This window comes from Bos javanicus, chromosome 10 (genome assembly GCF_032452875.1).
Source record: "Bos javanicus breed banteng chromosome 10, ARS-OSU_banteng_1.0, whole genome shotgun sequence".
NCBI lineage: Eukaryota > Metazoa > Chordata > Mammalia > Artiodactyla > Bovidae > Bos > Bos javanicus.
Window position 1 is genome coordinate 28,204,636 of NC_083877.1, and position 13,755 is coordinate 28,218,390.

The 13,755-nt window shown below is 38.0% G+C and overlaps 1 protein-coding gene across 1 annotated transcript in view; it reads left to right on the forward strand.

Moving 5' to 3' along the window:
* Nucleotides 1-13,755, forward strand: part of AVEN (apoptosis and caspase activation inhibitor) — a 192,210-nt gene that overhangs the window by 30,246 nt on the left and 148,209 nt on the right. Inside the window, exon 2 of the mRNA XM_061430665.1 lies at nt 9,410-9,587. Coding sequence (XP_061286649.1) covers nt 9,410-9,587 — 178 coding nt within the window. The remainder of the gene's footprint in view (nt 1-9,409; nt 9,588-13,755) is intronic.

The following is a 13,755-nucleotide window of genomic DNA, read 5'->3' on the forward strand; positions in this document are numbered from 1 at the left end:
TTGTATGAAGGCACACAGATTTCTAGCCTCACAGCTGTAACTTTGAAAGTCACTATGGAAAGTGCAGTGAAAATTGTAGTCTATTTGAGTTGTGAGGCAGTGTGAGAAGTGTACTCTACCAGATGGTGGCATTCATTCTTTAATTAACAAGGACAGACAGCATAAGATTTAAATCACACCTGTTTGTAGTTTTTTTTCACATTTTATCAGTCTGTCATTCGTTGACATCATCATTTATTTCAGTTCCAACAATTTTTGCAAATGTTAATCAACTTCCCTGTTAAATTGCATGTTTTTCTTCATGTCATTGATTATATGTGTCTTCTCCCCCCAGTCTCTGGTCATTTTTATTGCTTTTAAGTATAAGTGATTTATTACTATCAAGTCATTTCCCCATTCGTGAATCTTGCTATTTCCAATGATTAACATGAACAGGTTACCATGGATACATTTTTGTGAACTTTGTGTGGTTGGTAAGTTTTGGGAGTGGGTATGACCTGTTTCAACTGTATTTCATCTGTATACATGTAATTGATTATGTGTAAGTAAGGTCTTTTCTGTCTTCCAGGGCTTCTTTGAAATTAAAGATAATTTCATGAATGAGTTTTGATAGATACAAGGTGGTGTCATTGTAGGAAAGGTGGTTTCATACATCAGATGCTTCTGGAATCATCAGTTTCTGGCTGACTACATCTCTTCTGTACAGTCATGGAGAATTTTAGAAATGTAGAATAATCAATGATAATGATTAAGGAATTGGAACTTTGTTGTTATGAAGGAGGAAATATGGTTAATTTAGGTAAGAGAAAACGCAGACCCGGGAGACGGGCCCAGTGTGATATCTACATGATCTTGCCTGAGGGCAGAAGGTGGGCCAGGGCTACCCAGGCTCTTTCTAGATTGATAATTCTTTACTAATTAAGTTCTCTCTGGTGATTTGAAAGTTTCGAGAGTGTCTTAAAATTGGCCAGATAAACAACAGCTATTTAGTGGCCTGTGATTTTTCTGGAAAGTGGAAGGTGATGACCTTAAGACCTCAGTAACTAAGGAAACCAACCTTGTGTTGATAGAGAAGTGAGGTGAAAATTTAACTGAGACAGTCAAAAAGAATCTGGCCTGTAGAGAACAAACTAGAGGTTACTAGTAGAGAGAGAGAAGAAGCGGGTAGGGGCAAGATAGGGGCAGGGGTTTAAAGGTATAAAATGAGCTACGAACAAGGATATCTTACACAGCAAAGGGAATATAGCCAATATTTTACAATAACTATAAATGAAATGGTGGTGATTTTAGTTGCTAAGTCGTGTCCAATTCTTGCGACCCCATGGACTGTAGCCTGCCAGGCTCCTCTGTCCATGAGGATTCTCTAGGAAAGAATACTGGAGTGGGTTGCCAGTTCCTTCTCCAGGGGATCTTCCTGACCCAGGAAATGAACCCAGGTCTCCTGCGTTGCAAACAGATTCTTTACCAACTGAGCTACGAGGGAAGCCCCATAAATATTAACCTTTCAAAATTGTGAATCACTATGTAGTGTACTTTAAACTTCTGTAATCTTGTACATCAACTATACTTCAGTAAAGACAGATTAATTAAAAAAAGGAAAACCTGGCTGTTTGCAGTTAAACCCATGCAGTGTAATCCCTGGGAAGACTGAACAGAGGCTAGTGTGCCTGAAGTGCCGTTTGCTTTCTTAGGAAGAGTAAGCTGTCAGTGGCTGTGGTGGAGGAGGGTATGTTTTGTACACTGAACTTACCCAAGGATGCTCAGTCTACATGCACTCCACATATGAAGGTTGATTATTTTTGTGTTCAGAAAACCTTTTAGTCAAATGTTTTAATAAAGCAAAGTTTTTATTTGAAGGCCTTTTAGTTGGATTTCTAGTTATTGTTTGATTGAGATCGTAACCATAGCAAGAAGCAAATTGTCTTGGTTATAATTACGTTTAGTGCCTTTACTGGAAAAAACCATTGATGTTAATCGAATTTGTGGAATTTTACCTGAGAGTTGGGACTTACAAGGTGGATTAATTTGGTAACTTTGAAACCTTTATTTAGCCTGAATTCTTAAATGGAGCTCAAGTTGTAAAGCAGATAAAATGAAACTGATTCATTCTATTGCCACCCACATCCTCCTTTCCATAAGGACTTCCATTAAAGGACTTACACAAAAGATAGTTTAAAATCACCAGTTGGCCCAGTGAAAGTTACTGCAGCCTAATTTCCCAGACTGCCCTTCAGTCATGAAAGCAATAAACTCTCAAGCTCTTAGGTGGGCTGCCAGCAAATGGTAATTAGCTTTCTCTGCCTCCTATTTTTAGGCAATTTTGGAAACAATTACACAGGTGAGACAGATAGAAGGACTTGAGAAAAATGTAAGGACTACGGTGAAAGAGGCGGAGAAGGCAATGGCAACCCACTCCAGTGTTCTTGCCTGGAGAATCCCAGGGACGGGGGAGCCTGGTAGGCTGCCGTCTATGGGGTTGCACAGAGTCGGACATGACTGAAGCGACTTAGCATCGGCAGCAGCAGGGTGAAAGAGGAGCCCTGTGGAGAAGTGTCATTGAACAGCTGCTTTGAAGGTGGGGTTACCATTTTCTCTGTTCTCAGGGGCCTCTTCCTTCTCTTCTTTCGCATACACGGATCACAAGGAGGGACAAGAAAAGAGGTTGTATACAGATTTTGTGCCGGAAAAACCGTCGAATTTCAATACAGTCTGGATCACTTTTTTTCCTAGTTCTTAATGGCCACAGTAATTTGGAGCTCTAATGCTATGTACATTGTTCTGGGCTCAATAAATAATTTATGTATGTATGCCATATATTACACTTACTAACTTTTTCAAATATGATCGTGCTCCAATATGTATTTTATTTAATACACAATGACAAATGGAAATATCCTTCTTGGTATACCTGTATACTATGTACATGGTATATTTTTTATTCAGTCATTTATTAAAATTTAGCTGCTTGAAATGATATAAAAATTATTTTTGCTAGCACTTTTTAAAACTTTTTATTTTATACTGGAGTATAGTTGACTAACAGTGTTGTGTTACTTCAGGTGTACAGCATTATTTATTCTTTTTCAAAGTCTTTTTCCATTTAGGTTGTTATCTAATATTGAGCAGAGTTCCCTGTGCTATACACTTGGTCCTTGTTGGTTGCTGCTACTGCTGCTGCTAAGTCACTTCAGTCGTATCCAGTGCTGTGCGACCCCATAGACGGCAGCCCACCAGGTTCCCCGTCCCTGGGATTCTCCAGGCAAGAGCACTGGAGTGGGTTGCCATTGCCTTTTCCAATGCATGAAAGTGGAAAGTGAAAGTGAAGTCGCTCAGTCGTGTCTGACTCTTCGAGATCCCATGGACTGCAGCCCACCAGGCTCCTCTGTCCATGGGATTTTCCAGGCAAGAGTACTGGAGTGGGGTGCCATTGCCTTCTCCGCCTTGTTGGCTGTCCATTTTAAATATGGTAGTGTGTACATGTCAATCCCAAACTCCTTAACTATCCCTCCCATCACTCTTCCCCTCGGGTAGCAGTAAGTTCATTCTCTAAGTTTGAAGCACACTTTTCTAATACTAAAAGCTGTTCTTGAACTCTGAACTATGATCAGTTTCTGCTTATGACCCAATGATTATGTAAGATAAAAATGACCTTAATAGAGTTATAGATATAAAAGTTGTCAACTAGACTATTAACTAATGATATGTTTTAGAGTTTTATAACATTTAAAAATTTTATAGTAGGATGAATTAATATAATTTTCCAGTTACACTGTAGCATTTTTGGTTGGCTGTATTTGACTTTTTAACTTAATTACTGAAATTAGTTTTCAGTGACTTTCTGTAGGGGAGTTTCCTTAAATATGCTTTCTTTCATATATATATATATTTTTTATCTCACTCTGTCCCTCCTGTGGTATAATTACATTTTGTGAGGAACAAACAAGGTTGTTGAAAAATGTGTGATTGATTATTTTCAACTTCCTTATTAGGTTCAAATCAGGAAAGCCTTTTCTATACTCATTTACTCCAGAAGAAAATAGAACAGGGACCTTCAGAACCTAGGTTCCCGAGTATAAAAGGCTTTAAAGAGGATATGTTGTCTAGGTATGTATTAGTAGCGTCCCAAATTATACTGGCGTATCTGCAAGCTCTTCATGATAAAGATAAGCATTAAATATCAACTGTTGCTTTTTTGGAAAAAAGAAAGTAAGAGGATGTTTTAAAAATAATGTCGATCAAACATAGTGTTCATAGGCTGGCCAATTAAATTTAAGTTGTTGTAAGTTAATGTAAATTATTGTTGTAAGAAAAATAGGACCTCATCTTCAGTGAGTAAAGCTTTTTATTGGTTCTGCTGTGTATATTAGTACCTTTTGTTTAGCTCTAGCCATTACTGAAAATGGGGTGTTGAAGTCTCCAGATATTATTGTTGAACTATTGATATTTTCCCCCATAATTCTGTCAGTTTTTGCTTCCTATACTGTGAGGTTCTCTTGTTAGCAGCATATGTTTAAATGTTGTTATCTTTCTGATGGATTGACCCTTTTATCATTGAATAATGTTCTTTGTCTCTTGTAACAGTTTTTCCTTGAAGTCTATTTTGTCTGAAATTTGAATAGCCACCCCAGTTTTCTTTTGCATACTATTTGCATAGAGTATCTTTTCCCATTCTTTTACTTCATTTTAATGATATTTTAATCTTTGAATCTAACATATTTCCTGCAGACAGCATATAGTTGGATTTTAAAAGAATCTATTCTGCCTGTTTTTCCATTTTTCCTTCTTTATTTATATTTAATATTTTTATTGACACAGTTGGGTATTTATATCTGCCATTTTACTTTTTTTCTTCCACAGGTCTCATGTATATCTTTCCTATATTCCACTTTTACTGCTTTCTTTTGCACCAAGTGAATATTTTTAGTGCAACAGTTTAATTCTTTTAATTTTTCCCCCACTTTTTAAAGAAGTTGTTTCCTTAATGGTTGCTCTAGGGCTTACCATTTATATTTTAACTTAGAATTTTCATCAACTAAGTTAATTCCAGTGAGATATAGAGACATTAATAGAGCTCTATTCCTCTTTTCTGCTTTTTGTTGTTCTGTTGTTTTATGTATATTACCTCTATATGTCACAAAGCTAATCATATTTTGTTATAATTATTACCTTATATAATTTTATGTCTTTTAAAGACTATGAGAGAAGACAGAGGAGTAAGCATATATTTATAGCTTTTATTGCAAGAGCCTTATTGTTGGGTTTATAACATATAGAAATATAATTCTGCACTTATTATTTTATAACTGCTTTTAAAGTCGGTTATTAAACGAGAAGCTGATTTAGATATATGATTTGCAAATATTTCTCCCGCTCTGTAGGTTGCCTTTCACTTTGTTGGTGGTTTCCCTTGCTGTGCAGAAGCTTTGTAGGTTGATGTAATCCTACTTGTTTATTTTTGTTTTTGTTGTCAAGTCCAAAAACTTACTTACAAGACTGATGTCAAGCAATTTACCACCTATTATTTCTCCTAGGAGTTTTATGGTTTCAGAGCTTACATTCAAGTTTTTGATCCATTTTAAGTTAATTTTTGTATATGGTGTAAGACAGGGGCCCAGTTTCATTCTTTTGAATGTAGCTCGCCAGTGTTCCCATCACCATTTAAAGAAGAGACTGTTTTTTTTCCCCTCTCCATTGTATATTCTTAGCTTCTTTGCCATAAATTAATTGACCATATGTGTGTGGGGTTATTTCGGGGCTCTTCATTCTGTTCCATTGAACTGAGTCTGTTTTTATGCCAATACTATCCTGTTTTGATTGGTATAGCTTTGAAGTATACTTTGACGCCAGGAATTGTGATGCCTCCTTCTTTGCTCTTTTTTTCAAGTTTGCTTTGGCTCTTTGGGGTCTTTGTGTTTCCTCAGGACTTCCCTGGTGGCTCAGACGGTAAAGCGAATTTTAGGATTGTTTGTTTTATTTCTGTGAAAAATGCCATTGGAATTTTAATAGAAATTGCATTGAAGCTGTAGATTGCTTTGGATAGTATGGACATTTAACTATTCTTCAGATCTATAAGCATGAACTACTTTTCCATTCATTTTGTATTGTTGATTTCTTTCATCAGTGTCTTATAGTACACAGTATACACCAGGCATTTCATAATAATGTTTATATAATGATGCCTTCCTATTTAGTTTTCACATTGCTTTCATCAGTATTTTCTTATTTATTCTGCTCTTTCTCCCATCATGGGATTTTGCAAATTTTATCCTGTCCCAGATTTTTGCAAAATGAAGTAAACATAAAATCTCTAGGAGTTTTAAGATATACCTTTCTCTAAGTTACGTCAGATGTCTTCCAAACTTTATTACCTCTTACTACCCTCTTGTGATGGAGGCTAATGATGACTCTTGTCTCCACATTTAGGTGGAGATAATGAGATTCTTGTTCAGTGATTCTTCTGAGTTGGGGATTAGTGAGTCATTCAGCAGCAAGGCCCAAGCTATTATAAACACTTTGTAAATATTAAATGATGGTGATGGCAGGATCATTAATTCTATCTAGATCTCCAGTCTCCCATTTCAGTGCTTATTTCTGGTTAATAGTTCCTTGGGTGTTTCAGATCATAATCCTTTCACATCCAGCTAATTATTTTGCTCAGGTTTACATTTTTGCAAAGGGCTATATCTGTGTTCAAAGTTTTCTACTAACTGGAGAAGCCTCTCTGAACTCTCCTTACCCAGTGGGTCAACAAAAGAATATTGAATTTTCCCAAATTAAACCCTGCAGATACTTTCAGCTGTAGTCTACCTATCAGATTCTCATCAGTTGCAAGGTATTTTCTTTGACATGTTCCTGGCATTTGTTATTTATATAGCAGATCTCATTCAGTCATTTATCTTTAATTTGCCATCATCTTTTGGTTCTGAGAAGCTTTCAGGAATGTTTCAGACAGGTTTCACGTTAGGTTTCACATTAGGTTTCAGGCAGCCTTCAAGATCTCTAGATTATAACGTGGATTGCCATCTTTTTGTGCTGTCCAGGAGGTTTATGATGACATATGAGGGCTGAAAGTGATCTTGAAAGGTCGCTTACTCCATTGCTTCATGAAAGCTTATGAAATTTGATTCAGGCAAGGATTATTGACTAGTTTTAAACTTGATATGTGAATGGTTGATGGGCAACCTGAAATTTGTAGTGGACCAAAATAACACCACACAGATAATTTGCTTGATGCAACAGGGAAAAACCTCACTATGGTGGGTAGATCAGGCTTCATGATACAAACTTATTGGTTAGTCTTAGCTTTACTTATGTTGGGGCTTCCCTGGCGGCTCAGATGCTAAAGAATCTGCCTGTAATGCAGACCTGGGCCAGGTCTTCTCTGGGTCAGGAAGATCCCCTGGGGAAGGGAATGGCTACCCATTCCAGTATTCTTGCTTGGAGAATTCCATGGACAGGGAAGTTGGGCGGGCTACAGTCCCTAGGGTCACAAAGCATTGGACATGACTGAGCAACTAACACTTTCTGCTTTCCCACTTTACTCATGGCTCAGCCATTTATCATATGTTATTCACCATCTGTGATGTATTTTAGCCAAAAATATTTAACTCAAGTCTATTGAGCATTTAGATTAAAAATGTTTTTTATCCACTATTTCCTATAAATTAATATACTAATGCCACAAGGAAATAACCAGACAGAACGTGGGTCCTTTTGCCTTCTTCAGTAAATAAATGTCATAAAAATAGAGGTTGTGGTAGATTCAAAGAGACTTAATGGACAAGCAGTGAGATATAATACATGGTCTTGAATACTGTCTTGGAAAAACCAACTCTAAAGGAAATTTTGGGGATGAGTTAGGGAAATTTGGAAATAGTCTGGATGCTGTAGAAGATGAAATTTACTGAAGAGCAGAGGTGGAGAATATTGATGAAAAAGTCTGGTTACCAAAAGTATATATAAATATAAACATTGTAAAAGATCTGAAAGAATGTACAGCAAAGTGTTCTTAGTGGTGTGCCTAGGTGATGGGAACCTGGGGTTTTTATTTTTTGGCTTGTCTCTCCCTCCTAATTTTCTGCAATATACATGTCCTGTTCCCATGTCAATAAAAGTGTAAAGTCTCACTCATCTTGTACAAATGGATTATTTTAATGTGTTTTACAAGTTTTATAGTATTTCATAAAGATTTTATAATCTTTGGCCTACTCATTTGAATTATATCTTTAGATTCTGTATGCATGATTTTTTAGTTTAATTCTTATTATGAAAAATTTCAAACATGTACTAAAGTAGATAGAATTATATAATGAATTTCCAAATACTTATCATCCAGCTTCAGGAATCATCAATTATGCTCAGTTTATTTCATCTCTACCCACCAGTCCTCTCCACCTATGATTTTGAAGCAAATCCTACATCATAGCTTTACATCAATAAATAGTTCAATATTTATTTCTAAAAGATAAAAATATTTAACAAATAATTGTATCATACCAAACAATAAGCAGATAAAATATTTCCTTAATATAAGAAAATACCTTGTTATTGTTCACATTTCTTCAGTGGTATTAGAAATGATTTTTTTTTCTAGTTAAATTGTTTGATATGTATATTTGGTCATGTCATGCAGCCTGTGAAATCTTGGTTCCCTGACCAGGGATTGAACTCAGGCCATGGCAGTGAAAGCATCAATTCTTAACCACTGGTCTGCCAGAGAATTCCCACTAGTTATATTATTTGGATCAGAGTACAAATAAGTTCCCACAGTACAGTGGTTATGTGTCCATTGAGCTCTTTTAATCTATAGGTTTTTTCCCCCTTCTCCCACTGTTTTCCCCTTGTAATTTATTTGTTGAAGAAACTAGACCTGTATCTTTTGTAATTTGTCACATTCTGCATTTTTCTTCATGCTCTCTCAATATTTTAATGCCCAAGACTGGAAACTATCGTCTGAAATGCATCTGAGCAGGGCTCCCATTTAAAGCTTATAAAATATACTTATGGGGTGTGTTTGTAAAATCTGTAAGTTGGAAGAAGTGATTTTTGCCTTTAAGTCTTTTGCCTGTGACTCTTACAGCCTTGATTATTTCAGTGAGAAATAACTCTTGAAATAGGATACATTCAGGTAGACTTTAGAGATTCAGTCACACAAATTTTAGGTAGGAACTCATCAGATTTCCTTTTGACAGCAAAATGAAAAGTTTGCCCAGAAAGCACAATGTATGATATGATGGGGTTCTCTTGAAATACTATTTAACGTTTTCAGAGAGCTTGGCTTATATAATGTACTCTTTATCGTGATACCTATGTACTGTGTTTTTGTTTTGTTTTTAAACACTTTATTGCTAAGGCGACTAAGGTCAAAATTTCTACTGCCAGCTTATCGATTTGTCTCTAATGATTGCAGATTGAAGATGACAGTGATGCAGAAACCTATGGAGAAGAGAATGAAGAACAGGGAAATTATTCTAAAAGGAAGATAGTCTCTAACTGGGATCGATATCAAGATACTGAAAAAGAAGTTGATAATGAAAGTGGAGAATCACAGAGGGGGACAGATTTCAGTGTTCTTCTCAGCTCTGCAGGTATGAATCCCAGTTCATACTACTTAGTGCTATGAAAGTTGCATGGACATTTATATTCCTTTTTAAATAGCATTTTAATAACTAGCATTCATTGTTTGGATTTTAAATCCAGGTAAAGGACAGTATCTAATGGTTTGCAAGGAAAAAGGGGTATTTCTTTCAGTGGAAGCCTTGGGTTTCCACATACTGGTGTAGGATGACTGAAGTTCTGGTTGAAATGGGTAAAAGGCTTTATGGGAATGAAATACTAAACTGTGCCCCGCTAAACTGGATAGGCTGATTTCAGAGGAATAGGTACTTAATTTTATACAAAACTTTATTATGTTTCTAGAATATATGTTCATTCTTCCTTCTTTTATAGCCAGGAATATACATACTAGTGGGTAGGCCCACTGAAGCCATGTGTACCCGAACACCACACTTTTTGTTTTTGAATAGTCTTCTTTATCAGTAAGGTGAAAAACTAATTACTTCTATGACCATCTGTTTAAGATTGACTCCCTGGAGTGATGCACAGCAGTGTGAAGCTGGAGAGTGGTGACAGGAAATGGAGCAAAGCTGGTTGTATAGAAGGCCATTTGCTACCAGGCTATGGCCTAAGAACTGAAGTGACGAATGACGGATAGACTTGTGGTTTTCAGGAGTTAGTGCTCATATTGATCAATATCTTGATTGTGGTGGTGAACACACAAACTTACACACACACTCATAATACATACAAGTGAGCACAAATAAGACAGGGGAAGTCTGAATAAGATTGGATTCTATGTCAAATGTCAATTCCTGAGTGGCATATTCCACTATATAGTTTTGAAAAATGTTATCATTGGGGCCAACTGTATAGGAGATCTTGCTGTATTATTTCTTATAACTATGTGAATTTATAATTGCCTCAAAAAATTTCCAGATTAAAAAAAGTAAAGGATGAAGCCGTGAGAAGCAGAGAAATAAAATGATAGTAGTGTTTTCAGATAGTTGGTTTTGAATTCCCTCTTCTCAGCTTTTATGTTGCAGTTAAGTTGTACACTTTTTTTTCTCATCTACCTGTATTTTTAAATGCCTGTACCAAACTAAGAATCATAAAGTGAATTCTCGTCTAACTTAATAGAAGAAACCCTTTGAGTAGGAAAGGAAGAGGTAAGGGGAGAGAGAATTAGATATGAATAGGAGAACAGACGGAGAAGGCGATGGCACCCCACTCCAGTACTCTTGCCTGGAAAATCCCATGGACGGAAGAGCCTGGTAGGCTGCAGTCCATGGGGTCGCTAAGAGTTGGACACGACTGAGCGACTTCACTTTCACTTTTCACTTTCATGCATTGGAGAAGGAAACGGCAACCCACTCCAGTGTTCTTGCCAAGGGAATCCCAGGGACGGGGAGCCTGGTGGGCTGCCGTCTATGGGGTCGCACAGAGTTGGACACGACTGAAGCAACTTAGCAGCAGCAAGAGAACAGATTCAGCCTGGGGTCATTATGTTTATGCCAATAGCATCACCCCTTTGTGTGGTTGGTGGCGTCCAACTTGCTGACTGTTCAATGATGGGTTTTTCGCCACTCAGATGGGTGTTTCCTTCTTCTTGTCTGCATTTTGGGCAGTTATGGATTTATAAGCTCTTTTCTTCAAATAGGAGAAAGGTAAAATGTGAGCTCGTCAGTTTCAGTTCTTAATCAGCTGCTTTGCTAAAAGATTTAGGGGGAAAATTGAAGTACTGCAATAAAGTTAACATGTGGACTCCCTACCAGTGGATTTGACTGAATCACTTGTGTAGTCAGTTACTAGGACACTATTTGGCAATAAATTATACTGTATAAATGTTTGAAGGCAATTCAGAATTCTAGTCTAACCCAACTCTTATGTGCATTGGCTTATGATTTTGGTGACTTATTTTAGTGTTTTATTTATAACTTAAAGCTTGGCATGGTTTGGGTCTCATATGTATTTTTCTTATAGCCTGTCTCTGCTTACTGATTTCCTGAGTGGCTTGTTTATCTGTAATTAGTTTCTTGGGAAATCACAGCCATCCCATCTTGATATGTGCTTACATTTCTTCCCCACTCTGCTGCCGATCTATCATTTTCTTTTCACTGCAGCATAAGCCTGAAAAGAGCTGCCATGCATTCTTCCTCTCTGGTGGGGATAGGGCTATGTTGGTTTACTTTTGAGAAGTGGAGTTCATTCTGTAATCATAAAACATTAAGAATGTCCTATAGACAGGCTGACCATATTCCTTAGAATGATTGTGACTTTTAATATACTGTCCTAGTTTGTATAAATACATTTATAACTCAGAAAAAATATCATAGACGTTCACATCATGAACTTTCCTAGATACTGACACATTGCTCTCCAAAGAGGAGACAAGCTGAACTTCCTAGTTTTTGCCAATATGTAGAGCTGTTAAACCTTTTTTCTTTTTCTTTTGGCCAATTGATTGAGTGGTATCTAGTTGAGATTTCTTCAACAATTATTGGAGCACCCACCATTTCCAGGTACCATTTCAGAGGATGAGCATACAGAAGTGAAACAGAACAGACACAAACACCTGCCTCGTGGAGTTAACATTCTAGAGGGTGGAGACGCACAATAAAGAAAAGGAAACTGTATAAGATATTAAATGGCTACAATTAGGATAGAAATGAAATGAGGAGGGGCTGTTACCATTTTATAAAGGTGGCCAGAGAAAGTCATACCGATAAGATGACGTTTGAATAAAGACCTGAGGAAGGTGAGGGGGCAGGCATTGAGGATGTGTGTGGGAAGAGTGTTCCAGGCAGAGAGAGGAGCAAGTTCAAAGGCTCTGAGATAGGAGTAAAGGAAATAACAGAGAGGCAGCATGGCTGGAGCAAAGTAAGCAGGTAGGCATTGAAATCAGAGAGGTGTCACGTGACCAGACCCCATGGAAACTTATAGACCGTTATAAAGATGTTGGCTTTTATTCTGAGTGAAATGTGTAGCCAGTGGAGGGTTTTGAAGAGAAGAGTGATACAGCTCACTCTTGTTTTAACAGGTCAGTCTATCTGCTGAGTTGGAAAACCCTGAAGACAGGTGAGGGAAGGAGCAGGTAGACCAGAGAGGGTACTGCAATAAAGCTGTTCCTCAGTACCCATGGGAGATTGGTTCCAGCACCTTTAGCAGATACCAACATCTGCAGATGCTCAAGCTCCTTACGTAACAGTCAGCTGTCTGTTTCTGTGGTGTAGTAGGTGGTATGCAGCCCAGTCAAGTCTCTGTTTCCGTGGACTCAGCATCTGCAGATTTCCATCTGTGGATGAGGAACCTGCGGATATGGAAGGCCGACTGTCATGCAGACAGGCTTTGATGGTGGCGGGGGCCAGGGGTGGGAGCTGTGGAGGTGGTGAAACATGGTGGAGTTTTGGATCTATTTTGGAAGGAATGCTTCCCAGGTGGCGCTAGTGATAAAGAACTCGCCTGCCAGTGCAGGAGATGTAAGAGACATGGATTCAATTCCTGGGTCAGGAAGATCCCCTGGAGGAGAGCATGGCAGCCCTCGCCAGGATTCTTGCCTGGAGAATCCCATGGACAGAGGAGCCTGGCAGGCTACCGTCCATAGGATTGCAAAGAGCCGGGCATGACTGAAGTGACTTCACGTGCAGAGCAAGCACAAATGTAGGGTATGAGATTGGACTTGCAAATGTGGGTATGAGATGAAAAGATGCATAAAGATGATGCCAAGATTCTGGCCTGAACAGCTAGAAGAAGGGGGTTAACATTAACTGAGATGGATAAAACTGTAGGAGGTTCTCAGTTTACATGTGTTAAAAGTGAGATGCCAGTTAGACATCTGTATTAGTCAGAATCCTGTAGGAAATAGATGGTACACTCAGTATAATTATAAGGCAGTTTTAACAAAGGAATCACTTACAAAGATGTGGGTAGGATGTAGAGGAAACACAAAGACAGTATGGTGTTGGGAGGGCGGGTAAAGACAGAGATGTTAACATCCCTGTTACTAGAACGCTGAAGGAGAGCGTCATGTGAGATGTTTACCTTGAGAGGATGAATCACCTTGGTCAAAAGATGTAGCCAGCAAAGGTGGCTCCACCAGGAGAAGGACAGGGCGATAAGTACTCCGGTCTTAGACTCCTTTTTTCCTCCATTGTCCTGCCACGGCTTCCCATAAGCCTAACCTACTGAAAGTCAGAAGGC